The sequence below is a fragment of the Tursiops truncatus genome, chromosome 14 (assembly GCF_011762595.2).
Source record: "Tursiops truncatus isolate mTurTru1 chromosome 14, mTurTru1.mat.Y, whole genome shotgun sequence".
NCBI classification, from domain to species: domain Eukaryota; kingdom Metazoa; phylum Chordata; class Mammalia; order Artiodactyla; family Delphinidae; genus Tursiops; species Tursiops truncatus.
In genome coordinates, this window is record NC_047047.1 from 77,795,061 (window position 1) to 77,816,562 (window position 21,502).

Below are 21,502 nucleotides of genomic sequence, written 5' to 3' on the forward strand. Positions count from 1 at the left end.
TCATTTTTCTGGACCACAGGTACTTTTTATGAAGATGGAGCATCTTAAGTATATCAAGTATCCAGTTTACATTGACATTAACTATAAACAGGTTTTAAAATATGCAAATTGCTGATTTCCTTTGTTACAGTGGGTGATAACTAGATATTTTTGATAATTTTAACAATTGACAATAGTTTTTATTGTTAAGCGTCTAGTATATGCTGAGCATTGTACATTATTATTCACTAATACTTATTCACACACACACACACACACACACCACACTGCAGAGTAGATACAGTTTACCTCTGTTTTACTTGGGAGGAAACTAGAGCTCTGAGAGTTTAGGAAAATAAATTCCAGTCCTATATCCATCCATCGGGATCCTATGCAGCCATTAAAATAGCAACGTTGTAGATGAATATCTGGTACTTGGAGAGATTTATGAATAGATGGTGAAGTGAGTGAAGCAGGTATCAAACACTAAATCAGGTGGTCCCATGTGTGCATTTTGTACAGACACAGACACACACACTCATAGGAAAAGGTGTGGAAAGACACAAGCAGAATCATGCCAGCGCTTTGACGCGCTCCCTTTCCTTCTCACTCACAAAGTTGCCCTTGTGCTTCCAGGGTGTGAAGGAGCTATGCTCGCTGCTGCAGCACCAGGCCCTGCTGCTCCCGTCTCTGAAGCTTCTCCTCGAGAGCCGAGATGAGCGTCTGCACGCCATGGCCCTGGACCACATCACTGCCATTGCTAAGGTGCTCCCTGCGGAATTTCTTTCTTATGTTTCAGAGAAATGAATTAGTAATGCCATTCTCATCAAGAACAACCGTGATTTACTCAGGACTATTTTATCTCCACTCTGACCACATTAGCTGTTTCCGTTTGTCTAAGCAGTAGATATTTGTCTCTTTCACAAACATTCACTAAACTCCTCCCATGAACCACACTCTGGGTTTAGGTGCCAAGAATACAAACCCAGATCATGAAGCATTTTCTCTAGAGAAGCCGTGTATTAGCCTCAAGAAAATGTCAGAGCAGCCTGGGACTAGCGGACTAGTCCTTGCCACTTGAAATCTTGGTCGAGGAGCTCCTAGCATCAAGCAGGTTTTCTGTGCCTGCATGTGTTTGGTTATCTACTAATAAAAGGTGACAAAGAGTCATGTTTCCTGGCACCATCGGGAATCTCGAGCTCGTGTTTCCTCTGGCGGCTGACAGCACCACTGAAGCCCCTCCTCGTTGGAGGAATGGGGGGCTAGTGTCAAGGCTGGGGTGTCCGCCCTCAAGGCTGTTGCCTTGTTATCATGGTTAAGGAAGAAGCTTTCACTTCCCTTTTTAAATTTTACACTTTAGGGTTAGATAGCTCCGGGTTGTGTTTAATGAAGTTGCATTGTATTGTCCTTACTGAAGCCCTTCTGCAGGGCGGTCATTCTTTCACTTGAAGCGCGTATGTGTGTGCTTTAACAAAAACATAAGAGGATGTCTTTTAGGGACCAGAGAGGGCAGCGGGATCCTAGAGCAGTGGTGCAGTGAGGAGACTGATGAACAGATGTCATGGATGTACAATCTTGTCAGTGACAAAGGATGCAGAAAGCAGAACATAATTGCATTTGGAAACAGTAATAGTGAACAAAATGAGAAAAACCTAGTGCCTTTATTCATTTAGATATATTTTCAAAATAATGTAAAGTTTCTCTAAAGATTTTGTGTTGATAAAAATGCCCTTCGTGGGGCTTCCCTGGTGGCGCAGTGGTTGAGAGTCCGCCTGCTGATGCAAGGGACACGGGTTCGTACCCCGGTCCGGGAAGATCCCACATGCCGCGGAGCGGCTGGGCCCGTGAGCCATGGCCACTGAGCCTGCGCGTCCGGAGCCTGTGCTCCACAACGGGAGAGGCCACAATGGTGAGAGGCCCGCGTACAGGAAAAAAAAAAAAAAATGCTTCGTTATCACTGATATTTGAGCATGACAAGGGCCTTTCTAGAAACTAGACTGAAGTAGGGAATTGAGGGGACTTGTCCAGTGGTAACCTCCCTGTCTCTCTGTGCTGAAATAAAACTTGCATAATGTTGGGAATTTACAAGAAACTAAGAACTGCAGTGAGATTTTTTTTTTCTTAGCTGATTTTTAATTGCAAATCCAAGACATCGGGAAGAAGGGAAAACTGGAGAAAATCAGGCTGCATACTTTAAGTGTCTTTTTTCCCTCACGGCCGTTTAACGTATTCATATCTCTGCTCAGGTCTTCCCACTAAAACTTGCCATGGGCCTCTTTGAGCATAAAACAGTGATGTATTTAAACATTGCCGTTCCCCGTTCGTCCTGTGTAGGGCATTCCTGACACACTCCTGAATTCCATAGGTGAGCGTGTCAGTTTTCATTTTAAAGATTCTTTATCTCAAATGCATCAGAACTGCAACTAGAAGGGGGGCTCCCTAACTGTGAACCAGCCCTGCTGCCTGCCACACACCCCTGCATACACGCATGTGCACACGCACACGTGCACACACCATCAAAATAAGAAATCAAATGGGAATGTTGCATCACCCAAGTCATTTTTAAATGGCACTAGTTCCCCCCATATAACACTTTGATCTGCACGTTTGACGTGCAGCACTGTGCTAAAAGTCTGTGGGTGGTCCGCCTAGGGTTGTGGTGGGAACACCCAAACCCTCTGTGGCCTTCAGGTGCGAAAAGCAAAGCCAGAGGTGTAAATTGCTGAGGCGAGTCACTTACCTACCACGGAGACCCTTACTTTTAGGAATTCAGTAATGACGCTGACTTGTAACTTCTCTGCACTAAGTTGAGTACTCACATTAGGCTGGCCCATCTGTGACCTTCAGGTGTGTCCATGGAAGCTTTTGCATCCTCCAGAGAAAGTGTTGCAGATTTTTCCAGTTTTTAAACATTTTTTAACTTTTTATTTTGAGATAGTTTTAAGTTCACATTCAGTTGTAGAAAATAACAGCAAGATTTTTTGTACCCTTCACCCAGTTTCCCCAAGTGGTAACATCTTGCATGACTATAGTATCATTATCACCAAGACGTTGACAGTGATACAGTCTCTGGACCTGATTTGGATTTCACAGTCTTACGTGCCCTCGTGTGTGTGTGTGTGTGTGTGTGTGTGTGCGCGCGCGCGTAAAGTTCTATGCAGTATTGTCCCCTGGGGATTCATGTGACTACAGTGACGACCCAGAGCAGCTCCATCACAAGGACCCCCCAGGCCACCCCTTATAGCCACAGCCAGCCCCTCCCTCCCCCACCCACCCAGCAGCCAGTGACAGCTGCTAATCTGTTCTCCATCTCTGTAATTTTGTCGTTTCAAGAGTGCGATATAAATGAAAAGAAATTACTATAGTTTATCCTTGCTCTCCCAGCACCATTAAAAAGTCATGTTACACTTTTCTAAGGGAAGAGTTTCATTGGGCCTTTTTGCAGGGCTCCTGTCAAGCTATTTTAAATCATACTTGGTATTACAGTGAAGAATATGAAATGTTGGCTTTCTTTTTTTGTGTTTATTTTGCTATTCACTCTGTCCATTACTGTGGGTGCGGGGGGCTGAAAGGAAGAAACCTTCCTTTCTTTTTTCCCCCTTTAACAAGTAACTTGTTTCTGCCCTTTTGGTTGTTGACGGTAATTCCTGTTGACATTGAAAAAAACAACAAAAGCAAAAAACATTTGTCAAAGGAACTCCTCTGATGGGCAATTGTTCCTGCACAGTGCGTGGATCCAGGCAGAAAACGCCTCCACTTGCTTGCTGATAGCTTATATTATTCTGCTGTTTGTTATAAGATACTGACAGCTTTATAGGTGTTTACATTTAAAAGGATGGTACTTAATGCTGATGCCAGAGATTATACCAGCTTCTCCGCCAATAGCGGTGCTCACTTCTTTCTCTAAACTTTTCTGAAATTGCAAGCCTCTGGTGGTTGGCATGTCCTTACAAATGACCAACAGCTTCTTTCCTAGGCCAGAAATAGAAAGGCCTTCTTAGAGATTATGTCGCTGATGAATAATTAAAACCCTGGTGTGGTCCTGACTGCCGGATCACCCTCTCCATCAGCCTTGTGAGATTTAGAGCTCACCTGCAAAACCTTCTTCCCTGCAAGAAGTATATTCGTTGCTGGTGAGTTTGAATCTCATCTCTGGATACTTTCTACCAGGTGGAAGTCTCTTGACTCATTCCATCAAAGTAAGCAGATGTGTATTTACAATAGCTTCACAGACTGAAACATTTCCCGGTTCATAATTCCGGATGTTTGGTGGCTTCTGCTCTTCACTGCGCCGTCCTTTAGTGCTGCTCAGTGCCTCTGCCCCGACGCCACACCACAGGGACTGCCCTGGACCACGTGCCTATTAAAAGAATCATTCATGAAAGGGTTTAAGACCTTTGGCACCTAATTAAGCGTTTCTCCCTGATGCTAGTAATAACTATCTTCCAGTACCAACTGTGCCAGGTGTTATAATAGGAACATCCTGACCTTCCCTTTTTAATAATCCTCTGGAAAGATACCAGTCCGGTTTCGCAGATGAAAACACTGAGCCTCAGAGGTCATACGGCTAGTAAGTAGCCTGACCTGAAATTGAAACCCTGGATCCAGCGTTCAGAGCCTGTACTTGACCACGCCGCTTCTTTTGACCTAACTTAGTGGGCTCTCTGATATTGGAAAAGGGTTGTCTCCACGGGGTAGTGAACTTGCTGAAAGCATCTTGAACCATATAATATCAGCACTGAAAAGAGCAGCACAGAGCTAGCTTGACAGCTTGCCCGGTACAGGGCTTCCTTTTCCAAATCCGCTAAGTCACTGGGCCCTGGTCCAGCCCGGCTAGGGGTGGGGAGCTGACCACTCCCTGGGTGCTCTGTGCTGTGCTCTGAAAGCCCTCGTAAGAGAGCACCTCTACAATGAAGCCTGCAGCCTTTATCTTGAACATGTGGATCTCAGTTCTGCCCGGTGCAGTTGCTTCCACAACACAGTCCTTCATGGTTTTTTAATAAATGTGATTCTTATCTCCTTTAATTTTGCCATGAAGGTACTGGAACCTCCCAACATTACTTGCAGTGACCAGTGTCTAGGTTGGAGGGAGAGCTTTAAAGATTCTCAGAAAAGCATGCTTGGATTAACATGTTTACAGTCGACCCTTGAACAGCACAGGGGTTAAGCCACGTGTAAGTTAGGCTTGGCCCTCTGTATCCGAGGCTCCTCCGAATCCACATCTGAGGTCCTCCACATCCGTGGATTCAACCAACGAGGAACTGTGCAGTGCTGTAGTATTTCCTACTTAAAAAAAAATCCACATGTAAGTGGCCCAGCACAGTTCAGACCCACGTTGTTCAAGGGCCAACATGTATATAAAACCGGGAAACCTTCCTTTCTTTTTTCCCCCTTTAACTCAATCCATATTTCCAACAAGGACCTCCCTGGTGAGCATCTGTCCCCGCTGTAGCGCTCCCGTAATATTGCCTTCTCGCGTTGAAGTCAGGCAGGCTCACACATGCCCCCACAGCCTCGGCGTGCTGTGATAACAGGGACCTTGGGCGGGGCTCCTAACAACCCTGTTTGGTGTCTGCAAAGCCCTTCTTTTGTTTTGGCCCTACGTCAGCTGGTTTTCTTCTAAGCGTATCCAAACCAGGTTAGGCTGAAGCGAGCCAGTCATGCAAAGAAGGATCAAGTGAGTGTTTTCCTGTATCTCTTACAGATACCAATTGCCATTAAACTGATCTATTTTTTTTAACATCTTTATTGGAGTATAATTGCTTTACAATGGTGTGTTAGTTTCTGCTGTATAACAAGTGAATCAGCTATATGTATACATATATCCCCATATCCCCTCCCTCTTGCATCTCCCTCCCACCCTCCCTATCCCACCGCTCTAGGTGGTCACAAAGCACCGAGCTGATCTCCCTGTGCTCTGCGGCTGCTTCCCGCTAGCTATTTTACATTTGGTAGTGTATATATGTCCATGCCACTCTCACTTCGTCCCAGCTTACCCTTCCCCCTCCCCGTGTCCTCAAGTCCATTCTCTACGAAACTGACCTATTTTTACAATCACTGTTCTTTTGTCTCTTTTAGTACCAGGCTCTTTTTCTCAGAATTTTGGGAATATCTACTTATTTCTAAATACCATTTTAACTTGTACATACCTAGACATGTTGCTTTCACCCATCTTCCTTCATCCTCAGCTGGTAGTTGGTCTTCTCAGTGAAGGAAGCTCTGCAACAGAATATCTCCCAGTTGTCTCAGCTGGTTGCCTCTAGCGACAGGCAGCTCACTCCCTATGGGCTAACCTATTAGATTTCTAGACAGCTCTGATGGGTGGCTGCCTTACTTAGTGTGAACAGACATATAAAGCACCATTGTGCATAGGCTGGTACTGTGTGCTGGAGTGAGGAATGGGTAAGACATTTGTAAAGACGAAATAAAATACACATCCCTCTGTGTAGAGGAATTGTCTCATCAGGAGATTGACATATGAAATAATAACACAAGGAATTAAGCAAAGTAGAAAGGGGGCAAGTACAAAGTTTGGAACCAGCCAAACTCAGGGCCGCAGAATGGGTCATAGAGGTGACCAAGCTTGAATCTTCAAAGATTCGCTCCCATTGTTAGATCCTCAGTCAGAGGATTGTCCTAATTTTGGATTTAGAAGAGGTATGTATGCTACTAAATCCCATGCCAGGAGTGGAGCTGATGGTGTGCCGAGAAATGGAGTCTGAATGTCATGCAAACAGATAGAGAAAACAAAAAGTTACCTGCAGGCATTTTTCTTATTCCAAGTATACACTTCTGTTGTCCTTTTATTTTTCTGCACTTGTAGTTGATATATTTAATAACTTTTATTAGTAATAGGATATGTAGCAGTGAGACAAATATCCTTCCCTAAAGTAAACAGTGAAATAATATTAAATAAACTTCTTTAAAGTAATTGAAATGAGGTCCTGCATGCATTGGGCTACTGGGATTTCAGCTTCTCTCCTTACTGTAATTACTCTTAGCTTCGTACAGATCCATAAAATCAAAGATTTAATTCAGAGAAGGTTCATTACCTATTGTTGAAACAGGAATTAAGCAGTTAACATTTTAATGGCTTGGAAGACAGTAGTGCTTTGTGCTTTAATAAGGTTTTTTCCCCAAGATCTGCAAAGTTTCATTTATTCTCAAAAATTAATCACCGACCAAAAAAAAAAAAAAATCACTGACAGAGAAGGCAAGCCTTTACTCATTGTATGATATATGTAAGGCCACCTTCTTCTTCTATGATTTATTCCTGATTTGTTTGACTGTAATAACTCCAGCCATTTACTGAACTTGAACTCTACACCAGGCATTGTGCTAGGCAGTTAAAAACATAGATTATCTCAACCCCTGTCTGTTGTCTGTATTTCACATGTGGAAACTGGGGCCTGGAGAGATTATCCTTAACAAGGTCGTACATCTATGTAGCTAAAAAGCCAGGATTGTAAATTGGTCTCTCACCCCAAAGCCTGTCTGCTTTCTCTTCACAAGACGACTACATCGCACTCTAATTCAGAGTTATTTGATCAGAGGAATTAAATCAACTAATCCTCCTGGACTTCTCACGTATTTATTTCAAACATCCAACTGACTCCAAAAGTGACCGAATATATTTTCTTCCTCAAGCCCTTAAAGCACCAATCCAGGAGCGGCCGGGAGCCCGGGCAGCGACACAACCCAGTCGGGCAGACGGGCGAGGGCGAGCACCGGGCTCAGCGCCGCTCCAACTCCGGCATCGCGCTCCTGACCACCGTGCGGCCCACGGCAGACGGAGTCCGCGAGAGTGTGCCCCAGAGCTCGGGGAAGTTACCTGCCGAAGCTCCGCTCCCGTGAAAGCAGTCCCTGCCGGCACCCTCCGCTTCCCTAGCCGCTCGCCAGCCATGTGGATGAAAGGCTCTTGGTGCTGCAGACAGGAGTCAGTGCTGTGCCTCTGAGGTGAGAGAGCCAACTTCAGGACACTGGTCCACAAGACGCCTCCCAGCTCCACGTAATATCAAACGGCGAAAATCTCCCAGAGATCTCCATCTCAACACCAACACCCAGCTTCACTCAAAGACCAGCAAGCTACATTGCTGGACACCCTATGCCAAACAACTAGCAAGACAGGAACACAACCCCACCCATTAGCAGAGAGGCTGCCTAAAATCATAGTAAGTCCACAGACACCCCAAAACACACCACCAGAGGTGGATCTGCCCACCAGAAAGACAAGATCCAGCCTCATCCACCAGAACAAGGCACTAGTCCCCTCCACCAGGAAGCCTACACAACTCACTGAACCAACCTTAGCCACTGGGGACAGACACCAAAAACAACAGGAACTACGAACCTGCAGCCTGCAAAAAGGAGACCCCAAACAGAGTAAGATAAGCAAAATGAGAAGACAGAAAAACATGCAGCAGATGAAGGTGCAAGATAAAACCCCACCAGACCTAACAAATGAAGAGGAGATAGGCAGTCTACCTGAAAAAGAATTCAGAGTAATGATAGTAAAGACGATCCAAAATCTTGGAAATAGAAGAGAGCAAATGCAAGAAACATTTAACAAGGACCTAGAAGAACTAAAGATGAAACAAGCAATGATGAACAACACAATAAATGAAATTAAAAATTCTCTAGATGGGATCAATAGCAGAATAACTGAGGCAGAAGAACGGATAAGTGACCTGGAACATAAAATAGTGGAAATAACTACCGCAGAGCAGAATAAAGAAAAAAGAATGAAAAGAACTGAGGACAGTCTCAGAGACCTCTGGGACAACATTAAACGCACCAACATTCGAATTATAGGGGTTCCAGAAGAAGAAGAGAAAAAGAAAGGGACTGAGAAAATATATGAAGAGATTATAGTTGAAAACTTCCCTAATATGAGAAAGGAAATAGTTAATCAAGTCCAGGAAGCAAAGAGAGTTCCATACAGGATAAATCCAAGGAGAAACACGCCAAGACACATACTAATCAAACTGTCAAAAATTAAATACAAAGAAAACATATTAAAAGCAGCAAGGGAAAAACAACAAATAATACACAAGGGAATCCCCATAAGGTTAACAGCTGATCTTTCAGCAGAAACTCTGCAAGCCAGAAGGGACTGGCAGGACATATTTAAAGTGATGAAGGAGAAAAACCTACAACCAAGATTACTCTACCCAGCAAGGATCTCATTCAGATTTGATGGAGAAATTAAAACCTTTACAGACAAGCAAAAGCTGAGAGAGTTCAGCACCATCAAACCAGCTTTACAACAAATGCTAAAGGATCTTCTCTAGGCAAGAAACACAAGAGAAGGAAAAGACCTACAATAACAGACCCAACACAATTAAGAAAATGGGAATAGGAACATACAAATAGATAATTACCTTAAATGTAAATGGATTAAATGCTCCCACCAGAAGACACAGACTGGCTGAATGGATATAAAAACAAGACCCATATATATGCTGTCTACAAGAGATCCACTTCAGACCTAGAGACACATACAGACTGAAAGTGAGGGGATGGAAAAAGATATTCCATACAAATGGAAATCAAAAGAAAGCTGGAGTAGCAATTCTCATATCAGACAAAATACACTTTAAAATAAAGACTATTACAAGAGACAAAGAAGGACACTACATAATGATCAAGGGATCGATCCAAGAAGAAGATATAACAATTGTAAATATCTATGCACCTAACATAGGAGCACCTCAGTACATAAGGCAAATACTAACAGCCATATAAGGGGAAATAGACAGTAATGCATTCATAGTAGTGGACTTTAACACCCCACTTTCACCAATGGACAGATCATCCAAAATGAAAATAAATAAGGAAACACAAGCTTTAAATGATACATTAAACAAGATGGACTTAATTGATATTTACAGGACATTCCATCCAAAAACAACAGAATACACAATTTTCTCAAGTGCTCATGGAACATTCTCCAGGATAGATCACATCTTGGGTCACAAATCAAGCCTTGGTAAATTTAAGAAAATTGAAATTGTATCAAGTATCTTTTCCGGCCACAACGCTATGAGACTAGATATCCATTACAGGAAAAGATCTGTAAAAAATACAAACACATGGAGGCGAAACAATACTTAATAACGAAGTGATCATTGAAGAAATCAAAGAGGAAATCAAAAAATACCTAGAAACAAATGACAGTGGAGACATGACGACCCAAAACCTGTGGCATGCAGCAAAAGCAGTTCTAAGAGGGAAGTTTATAGCAATACAATCCTACCTTAAGAAACAGGAAACATCTTGAATAAGCAACCTAACCTTTCACCTAAAGCAATTAGAGAAAGAAGAACAAAAAACCCCAAAGTTAGCAGGAGGAAAGAAATCATAAAGATCAGATCAGAAATAAAAGAAAAAGAAATGAAGGAAATGATAGCAAAGATCAATAAAACTAAAAGCTGGTTCTCTGAGAAGATAAACAAAATTGATAAACCATTAGCCAGACTCATCAAGAAAAAAAAGGAGAAGACTCAAATCATAGAATTAGAAATGAAAAAGTAGAAGTAACAACAGACACTGCAGAAATACAAAAGATCATGAGAGATTACTACAAGCAACTCTATGCCAATAAAATGGACAACCTGGAAGAAATGGACACATTCTTAGAAATGCACAACCTGCCAAGACTGAATCAGGAAGAAATAGAAAATATGAACAGACCAATAACAAGCACTGAAATTGAAAATGTGATTAAAAATCTTCCAACAAACAAAAGCCCAGGACCAGATGGCTTCACAGGCGAATTCTATCAAACATTTAGAAAAGAGCTAACACCTATCCTTCTCAAACTCTTCCAAAATATAGCAGAAGGAGGAACACTCCCAAACTCATTCTACGAGGCCACCATCACCCTGATACCAAAACCAGACAAGGATGTCACAAAAAAAGAAAACTACAGGCCAATATCACTGATGAACATAGATGCAAAAATCCTCAACAAAATACTAGCAAACAGAATCCAGCAGTACATTAAAAGGATCATACACCATGATCAAGTAGGGTTTATCCCAGGAATGCAAGGATTCTTCAATATACACAAATCAATCAACGTGATACACCGTATTAACAAATTGAAGGAGAAAAACCATATGATCATCTCAATAGATGCAGAGAAAGCTTTCGACAAAATTCAACACCCATTTATGATAAAAACCCTGCAGAAAGTAGGCATAGAGGGAACTTTCCTCAACATAATAAAGGCCATATCTGACAACCCCACAGACAATATCGTCCTCAATGGTGAAAAACTGAAAGCATTTCCACTAAGATCAGGAACAAGAGAAGGTTGCCCGCTCTCACCACTCTTATTCAACATAGCTTTGGAAGTTTTAGCCACAACAATCAGAGAAGAAAAGGAAATAAAAGGAATCCAAATCAGAAAAGAAGAAGTAAAGCTGTCACTGTTTGCAGATGACATGATACTATACATAGAGAATCCTAAAGATGCTACCAGAAAACTACTAGAAGTAATCAATGAATTTGGTAAAGTAGCAGGTTACAAAATTAGTGCACAGAAATCTCTGGCATTTCTATACACTAATGATGAAAAATCTGAAAGTGAAATCAAGGAAATACTCCCATTTACCACTGCAACAAAAAGAATAAAATATCTAGGAATAAACCTACCTAAGGAGACAAAAGACCTGTATGCAGAAAATTATAAGATGCTGATGAAAGAAATTAAAGATAATACAAACAGATGGAGAGCTATACCATGTTCTTGGATTGGAAGAATCAACATTGTGAAAATGACTTTACTACCCAAAGCAATCTACAGATTCAATGCAATCCCTATCAAACTACCACTGGCATTTTTCACAGAGCTAGAACAAAAAATTTCACAATTTGTATGGGAACACCAAAGACCCCGAATAGCCAAAGCAATCTTGAGAACGAAAAATGGAGCTGGAGGAATCAGGCTCACTGACTTCAGACTATACTACAAAGCTACAGTAATCAAGACAGTATGGTACTGGCTCAAAAACAGAAATATAGATCAATGGAACAGGATAGAAATCCCAGAGATAACCCCACGCACATATGGTCACCTTATCTTTGATAACGGAGGCAGGAATATTCAGTGGAGAAAGGACAGCTTCTTCAATAAGTGGTGCTGGGAAAACTGGACAGGTACATGTAAAAGTATGAGATTAGATCACTTCCTAACACCATACACAAAAATAAGCTCAAAATGCATTAAAGGCCTAAATGTAAGGCCAGAAACTATCAAACTCTTGGAGGAAAACATAGGCAGAACACTCTATGACATAAATCACAGCAAGATCCTTTTTGACCCACCTCCTAGAGAAATGGAAATAAAAACAAATATAAACAAATGGGACCTAGTGAAACTGCAAAGCTTTTGCACAGCAAAGGAAACCATAAACAAGACCAAAAGACAACCCTCAGAATGGGAGAAAATATTTGCAAATGAAGCAACTGATAAAGGATTAATCTCCAAAATTTACAAGCAGCTCATGCAGCTCAATAACAAAAAAAACAAACAACCCAATCTAAAAATGGGCAGAAGACCTAAATAGACATTTCTCCAAAGAAGATATACAGACTGCCAACAAACACATGAAAGAATGCTCAACATCATTAATAATTAGGGAATTGCAAATCAAAACTACCATGAGATATCATCTCACACCAGTCAGAATGGCCATCATCAAAAAAATCTAGAAACAATAAATGCTGGAGAGGGTGTGGAGAAAAGGGAACACTCTTGCACTGCTGGTGGGAATGTGAATTGGTACAGCCACTATGGAAAACAGTATGGAGGTTCCTTAAAAAACTACATACCATATGACCCAGCAATCCCACTACTGGGCATGTACCCTGAGAAAACCATAGTTCAAAAAGAGTCATGTACCAAAATGTTCATTGCAGCTCTATTTACAATAGCCAGGAGATGGAAACAACCTAAGTGTCCATCATTGGATGAATGGATAAAGAAGATGTGGCACATGTATACGATGGAATATTACTCAGCCATAAAAAGAAACGAAATTGAGCTATTTGTAATGAGGTGGATGGACCTAGGGTCTGTCATACAGAGTGAAGTAAGTCAGAAAGAGAAAGACAAATACCGTATGCTAACATATATATGGAATTTAAGAAAAAAATAAAATGTCATGAAGAACCTAGGGGTAAGATGGGAATAAAGACACAGACCTACTAGAGAATGGACTTGAGGATATGGGGAGGGGGAAGGGTAAGCTGTGACAAAGTGAGAGAGTGGCATGGACAAGTATACACTACCAAAGGTAAAGTCGATAGCTAGTGGGAAGCAGCCGCATAGCACAGGGAGATCAGCTTTGTGCTTTGTGACCACCTAGAGGGGTGGGATAGGGAGGGTGGGAGGAAGGGAGATGCAAGAGGGAAGAGATATGGGAACATATGTATATGTATACCTGATTCACTTTGTTATAAAGCAGAAAACTAACACACCATTGTAAAGCAATTATACTCCAATAAAGATATTAAAAAAAAAAAGCACCAATCCAGCTGACGTCAGGGATGTTGATTTTCCCTAGACCATACACCAAAGTGATTCCTGACCAATTAAAAAGTTAAGATATTTTTAAAATCAGAAAATTATATATATGTATATGTATATATACACACACCCACACAAACATACACATACACGCATACATATCAGATCCTTTAAGCCAGTATAGCTTCCAAGCCTTAAAGCAATAGGAAAAGGATCATAAAGGAACAGATCCTTTCCTATGATATAAAAATGTAAAACTTCTACAAGACAACAAATAACCAAAACAGAATTGCCAACAACGGATTAGAAGGTCCATTATATCAATAACTAAAATCAAATTTAATGTTTAAGTTATACAAAGAACTCCTTCACATGTCTAAAATGATGTTGAAACTCCAGTTAATGAGCAAAGGATTTGATCCTTCCCACAAGAAAAAATAAAAATGACAGGAAATATATGGAAAAAATTCATTCTTGCAAATAAACAAATTAAAATAAAATCATCTTTGAGGTACTTATGCATATCTCCTAAATTAGCAAAATGAGTTTCTTTTCAAAACAATAACATCCAAAGCTGAGAAGTTTGCAGTGGAACTGACACACTCCTCCCCTGACAGCACCACTGTGAGCTGGACGGTCCACGTCACTGTGTGACTGCACTGCTCTCACAGCCTGAGCCAAAAATTGTTTCGGATGCTTTGCCCCATGTATTGGTCCTGCTCAGGCTGCCGTAACGGAGTACCACAGACTGGGCAACTTACACACTAGAAATCTGTTTTCTTGCAATCTTGGAGGCCCAGAGTCCAAGATCAAGGTGTCAGCGGGATTGATTTCTCCTGAGGCCTCTCTCCGTGACTTGTAGATGGTTGCTTTCCCCCTGTGTCCACATGTGGTTGCCTTTGGGTTTATGTGTGTGTCATCTTCTCTTCTTATAAAGACACCAATGAAACTGGATTAGAATTCACCCAAATGACTCATTAAACCTTATTTACCTCTTTAAAGGCCCTGTCTCCAAATACAGTCACATTCTCATGTATTGGGGGGTAAGACTTCAATATATGAATTTGGGGGGATACATGTCATCCCCTAAGACCCCAGTTATACCTCTCCTAATAATTTATTTTAAGGAGATAATTCAAATAAAGAAAGGATATATGTAAAAACCATTCACTTGTAGTGTTTCAATAATATCAAATGATTATAAACAGCTATTTATAGCAGGGGAAGTTAAAAAACTTGTTCAATAGACTACTTCGCCATTAAACTTTTTTTTTTTTCGCGGTACACGGGCCTCTCACTGCTGTGGCCTCTCCCGTTGCGGAGCACAGGCTCCAGACACGCAGGCCCAGCGGCCATGGCTCACGGGCCCAGCCGCTCCGTGGCACGTGGGATCCTCCCGGACCGGGGCACGAACCCGTGTCCCCTGCATCGGCAGGTGGACTCTCAACCACTGCGCTACCAGGGAAGCCCCATTAACCTTTTTAGGAATGAAAACTGTGTGAAAATAGTTTTTAAAAATTCTCAACATATGAGAAAAGTAGGTACAAGTGTCACAGGATTGATTGTGGAAATATATTTGCATATAGATAATTACTAGAGAGAAAAGGAGGATAAAATAATTTTCTTGTGGTGATCCTGATACAGACTTCTTTCTTTTTTTAAAACTATTTCCATTTTTTTCTTTTTATTTCACAAAGAAAAATCAAGTGGGTTAGAATGAGTAATTCTAACTGGTAAGACAGTTGTAGGCTTCTGTGGTAGGTAGTACCAGATGATTAGTGGCTTAAGTTAGGATTTTGGTCAAAAACAAGAAAAACGAAGACAAGCTGAGGCTTGACAAAGTAACGTAGCAGCTCCACGATGTCGCGATGACGCCAGGAGCTCTGCTGCGCTGAGGAGGACCCAGGCTGGCCTTGGTGCCCCTGAGGCAGGCGGCTTGGTGTGTGCGGAGGAGCCGTGACCTCGGGCAATCCTGGGCAATCCTCTCCTCTGACTCTCAGGCTCCTCTTCGTTAAAACGCAGTTGTTGCACTGGGTCCTTAGAAAGGCCTTCTCTTACTTTCTGTATTCTTTCATTCTCTGTGTTGTCCCAAATATGTACATATTTGGGAATAAATATGCAGTGTTTTCCTTGCACATGACAATTATAAAGTATACTCTGGGCATCCTGTACATCTTGCAAAGAGCCAGAATCAGGTAGAAGGCCAGAGAAAGGAAATAGAGTCAGCCCTGCATTTTCCCAGCATTTGCTTATGAGGAACTAAAGCAGAATTACCCCATGCCCTCCCCTGGCCATGGCCCAGGCTCAATGGAGGTCCGCGGTCTCTGCCTCCGCCACTCTCTAGGGAACCTCTGAGCGGGCCAGGACCACAGGGGAGACGTCGGAGTTCACTTCCGTGACTACAGCCTTAGGCTTCCTCAGCCGGGATAGTAGACGGAGAGCTTTTGGAGGGTGGACACCCACCCTGCCTTAGGACACGGGCAGTTATCCGAAAGGCACATCCCACGGGAAGCCAACTTTCAGGATGTCATTGCGCTGGAGAGAAGCAAACAGAAGAGGGGACCAGAGGGGCAGCACTCACAGAACCCCTGAAAAATCCATCATTCCCTTCCTGGGAGCCTTTCAGGCCCCCAGAGGGAGGGGTCGTGAGTCAACAGGAAGAATAATAAAGGTGTCCTAGCCTTGAAGACTTACTCAGGGCAGCGAAGAAAGTACCACACTGCGGTGTTTGGATGCTGAGGCTTTTATCCACGTATTTTATCAAACATTTGCCTGTAGCATCCTGGCACACACTCTGTTCTCTCCTGGAGGGTTAGGTGGAAGGATTTTTTATTTTTAACAGTGAACCAAACTAACAACACGCACAGTAACTCAGCCGCCACTCGTGCGTGTGTGTGTGCGCACGTGCTCACACGAGCGTGTGTCGAGGCTGCGGTGTACCGTGAAAGGACGCGAGCTTTGGAGTTACTCATTCTTCACGTGTTCATTCCACAGATCTTGCTGGGCTCCTCCCATGAGGCCCACGCTCTTCTGGGCCTGGGGCTGCAGGGTGAACAGAGGACACACCATCTGTGCTCTGGAGGAGCGCGTAGTCTGGGTCGGGGGGGAACAAACAGTAAACGCACGCACTAGTCAGAGCTGAGGGCTCCTGGGCGGCAGCAGCCTTATGATGCTCGACACATGGCTCCGAACTCACTGAGCCTCGGTTTATGCGTCTGTCAAATGAGATCAGAACGGTCTTAAAGGGATGTTTTAAGGCTTACAGAGAAGGTGCCTCAGTGGCACGTGAGGGCCTCCCAGGAAGTGGCAGGCACCGTGATGGAGTTCAGGTCCTGGTTCCTACTCTGGAGCAAAAGAGAAAGGACGGAAAGAAGACATGCAGAACCTTCTTAAGCAGCCGCCCCAGTGGGGAGGATGGAAAGCTCTTCTGCCACTTTCAGCAGCAGAAAAACTGGTCTTGTACCAGTTGCTTTTGTCACCACCTCTAAAAACGAAAACAAACAAAAAGTGCGAAATTGAATTCAACGTCAGTGTCTTCCTGAGTCAGAGGTGGATGAGCGGAATGTAACGGTTGATGGAATGAGAGGCTGAAGAAAAGACGCCCAGAGTTTGCAAGACTCCAGTTCTGAGTCTAGAATCTTGTTCAATCGCATACGTGTGCACTTTACAAAAATGTGACAGGTTTCAGTGAGGTAGGTTCATTCAGCCATTTAATGAGTGCGAATTAAGCTGGATGCTGAAATGAAAGGGCTGCAGCCCCCCGTGCCCTCAAGAAGCTCCCAGGGTGGTAGAAAGGCAGCCGGACCAAGCACCATAATACAGCACGGAGAGGCCTGTGTACAGCGTCCTGGAGTGTGGGGTGAGGGGGGTCAGCTTGGCCAGGAGATCTAGGGGAAATGTCACCAAGAAGACGGCACTGGAGCTGACATCTTTGTGGGAGTTTGAAGGATCACTGGTTGGTAGGAAAGATAGGCGCCGTCTGGTTATGGGCAGTAACTTTCATTCTCAGAACTTCTTTTGTTTTAATCCTCGCAGCCAGTCGACGGCCTTGACCTTCTTGTCTCCAGCAGCCTTTCCTCCTTGTCACAGAATGCTCACGCCGTGTACAGTTACGTAATAGAGTTGGTCCAAACATGAGATAATTGGCTTTGAAATGCCACATTATTTCTGTGGTTACTACACCCCAAACTATTAAAAAGTGCACAGCGACACGACGAAGCAGCTGTCGTGAAGCTGTTTTGTGACACCCCAACGTAAAGGAGAAGCTCTGAACTTTGGTCTGTGATTCGTGTTGACCTGATTCCTTATGAAAATATGGACCATAATAAAACAAAAAAATACAAGCTAAGTGTCAAAGCCATGGAAAACCATGCCTAGGCCAAGAAGATAAGACCAGGGAGGAAGTACAGAAAAGCTAAGTGTCAAAGCCATGGAAAACCATGCCTAGGCCAAGAAGATAAGACCAGGGAGGAAGTACAGAAAATATGCCACTGATAGAGCACAGAAAACTTGTTTTAAAAAGGTGAGTTTGGTGCTGAGCTCTCTAGAGGCTTAAGCAAGAACAACTTCTAAACCCCTCCTGTCGGCTACCCTGTTTACAACAGTGGGGGGGATGGGTGTACTTTCCCAGTGGAGTAGAAGAAGGGTTTTCTTGTTCCGAAAAGAATTTTTTTCACAGGGATCTATATAAAGGAGAGGTTTGAGGTTAAAGAATATGGACCGTGGTGACGCACAAATGAAATGGTAAATGTGGTGGTTAGCAAGCTCGAGCTTTGAAGTCATACTGACCTAATTCAGATTCTGGCTCCACAGTTTACCGACCACGATGTTAAGCGAAATCCTTAGCCATCAGTTTCCTAAAATGTGAAGTCAGGGGGTTAAAGTGCTGGCCTCACAGGGTAGCCCGAGAGGACTCGGTGAAGGAGCACGTGTCCGGCATTTAGCACAGATTCTGACACTCGATGTGGGAGCTGCCACTGTGATCCCAGGGCGTCTTGGTACGTGGCCATGTCTTACGTGAAAAGGAGACCGGGTCTGCCATCCCGTGTGTGCGACGCCAGAGACGCTCGTGCCGTGTGTGCTTCTCGGAACAGGCGCTGTTAGCCAGGGTAAAGGGGTTTCTGATGACAAAGGCAGAAGGGCAGCGCCCAGCACAGCAGCGGGGATGTGTCTGTGTCTGCCGGTGGGGAATCAGCAACGCCCGCCCCTCACGCCTGCCTGTCTTACCTCTTGCAGGTGAATGATTCAAACTGCGACCGAGAACTTCTCTCCCTGCTCCTGGACGCCAAGCTCTTGGTGAAGTGCGTCTCCACTCCCTTCTACCCACGTCTCGTCGAGCACCTCTTGGCCAGCCCCCAGCAAGGGTGCTGGGATGCAGAGGATCTCGCCAGACACCTGCGGGCAGCTGGCCACGAGGCCGAAGCCGGGTCACTCCTCCTGGCCGCGCGGGGCACCCATCGGGCCCTGAGGACCTTCAGCACAGCCCTGGGTGCGGCGCAGCACTGGGTGTGAGCACGCTCGCCCGTGGCCACCGCCGTCACCAGGCTCAGCTGTTTCCAGAGGCAACATGTGTACCTGTCAGTTGTTCTCAGTGGTTTCAGCGAATTGCAAATAAAGCTGTATATAAATGATGAGCAAGCTGCCACTTTTTTTTTTTTTTTTTTTTTTTACTTTGTTTTCTTTCTTATAGCGACTGGTTAACATACTTTCCTACTGAGAGAGACTGGACTCTTCTTATTTATTTATTTATTTATTTTTTAAACCATCTCTTCTGATAGAATACAATTAATACAGTGTCTAAAACTTCAGTTCAGGGCATTGGCTGTGGTGGTGGTGGAAGGGGAGAACGTGTGGAATGGCCAGTGGCTGGAGCACATCCTGGACGGAGGAAGGATGGACCTGGAGTCACGTCTCAGGTTAGTTATGCGACTTTGGGCAAAGTACTCCCTCTCAGAGCCTTAGTCTGTCCTGTAGAAAATGAGGGTTGTGTTATTTATCTCACAGGCTGTTGTGTGTCATGTGAGGCTCTGTCAGCTACTTAGCAGGGGCCCAGGAAATGTTACCTCTTCCCCCGCATCACTCATGTAGATGAATTGTGGTTTGAAGGCCACAGGTAGACGATCAATACCAGCACACGATGGCTGCCTATTGATTAGGGGCCTCCAAAGCTATCAGCATCTCTGTAGAAGGCTGACGGGTTTGCGTGTCTGTAGAACCTCTGTAACTGGGGGGTGGGCTGACAGAGCCAGCCAGGATTGGCTGTAGGGAGGTCACTGCCTAACACACAGCCAATCATAACAGGGCCGTGGTTAGTAACACCCTTGGGAAAACCAGCACAGAAAGGGAGTTCCCTGCGCAGGACCGTAAGGACCCCAATGCACAACTCACTGGCACTTGCTTCCACTGCAGAAGTGTGTGCTTGAAGGTGAAGGTTCTCGGCTGGAAGTCCTGGGCTTAGCTCTCGTGAAAGCCTCACACCAGGTTCAACCCACAGCAACTACCCCTAGGCAGCAGTTGGCAGGGAGCAAACTCCGTGACTAAAGGACCATCGGAGGATCTGCCTGATGCACACTGGTCTTTACCACGACCCCAAAGAAATATTTGGAGAGAGAGAGAGAGAGAGAGAGAAGGTGGCCGTGTATTCATAAGAATGTTTAGTCTAGATAGATAATGTCATCTAGGACAATCCTTTACTACAATGAATAATTTTTAATTCGTTTAAGTAATGTGGAAAGGCTGCCTCTGGTCAATTTCCACATTGCTCTGTCAGAGCCATTGGACTGAGTGTTACGTGGCTCACTGAGCGTTGTTGACGTGTGGCGTATTGGGACAGCCTAGTCTCCACCTTTCCTCCCCACACTCCCACCAATGCCACACACATACCTGGTTGGGTCCACCCTCTCTGTAAGAGTAAGTTCGCTTCACCTCACTTCACCTGTCATCGTCACCATCATCATCACCATCATCACCATCATCATCATCATCATCATCATCATCAACATCATCACCATCATCATCACCACCATCATCACCATCATCATCACCATCACCATCATCACCATCATCATCATCATTAACATCATCATCACCACCATCATCATCACCATCATCACCACCATCATCATCACCATCACCATCACCATCATCACCATCATCATCACCATCATCATCACCATCATCACCATCACCATCATCACCATCATCATCATTAACATCATCACCATCATCACCATCACCACCATCATCATCGTTAACATCATCATCATCACCATCATCATCATCACCATCACCATCACCATCATCATCACCATCATCACCATCATCATCACCATCATCATCATCATCATCATCACCATCATCATCACCACCATCATCATCACTATCATCATTAACATCATCATCACCATCATCATCACCATCATCACCATCATCATCATCACCATCATCACCATCATCATCATTAACATCATCATCATCACCATCATCATCACCATCATCACCACCATCATCTTCACCATCTCTGTCATCACTGGCTTCATTTCATTTCTGCTCCTATGGGTGTAGCTAGAGTCTTCTGACAGGAAAAGGGTTTTGTCATCTTTGGAGGAAGATTTACTGGCATAAAAGCTCACTCCGCTGACTTCTGACCAGCTGTCTATTCCAGGATTGAGTTCCTTGCCTGAACCTTCAGCAGCACCTGGAATCTGGGAATGGCTTGTACAAGCTTCTGAAATGCTTCTGAGGAAAAGGCTCAGTGTAATTCTCCCAAATTAGATAACATCTGTCCAGACTGACCCCCGAGGTCACAAAGGTCTCCCTAGAACTGTGGTGCTGCCAGCTGTACAGCTGGCATTAATCCAGCCAGGAAGCATGCCTACTGGCAACTTTGGTTTTCCCTAACCTTACAACCGACTTCCATCATTTCAACTGATTGTAAACAAAGTAAGCAGTATTCTGAGATAACATAGTCCATTTCAGTGGAATGCATCC

At 43.8% G+C, this 21,502-nt stretch overlaps 1 protein-coding gene across 6 annotated transcripts in view; it reads left to right on the forward strand.

Annotated features, from left to right (window-relative positions):
• The window catches only part of NBAS (NBAS subunit of NRZ tethering complex), a 339,915-nt gene extending 320,769 nt beyond the window's left edge, over positions 1-19,146 (forward strand). For 4 of the 6 annotated variants that reach the window (XM_033837994.2, XM_033837995.2, XM_033837997.2 and 1 more), the window contains 2 exons: positions 616-744; positions 18,749-19,146. In XM_033837994.2, coding sequence (XP_033693885.1) covers positions 616-744; positions 18,749-19,024 — 405 coding nt within the window. In that variant the 3' untranslated portion in view covers positions 19,025-19,146. Of the gene's footprint in view, positions 1-615; positions 745-17,548; positions 18,036-18,748 lie in introns of those variants that run through there. The other 2 variants (XR_004521674.2, XR_012325807.1) reach the window with 2 other exon arrangements.
• Positions 19,147-21,502: the final 2,356 nt, after the last annotated feature.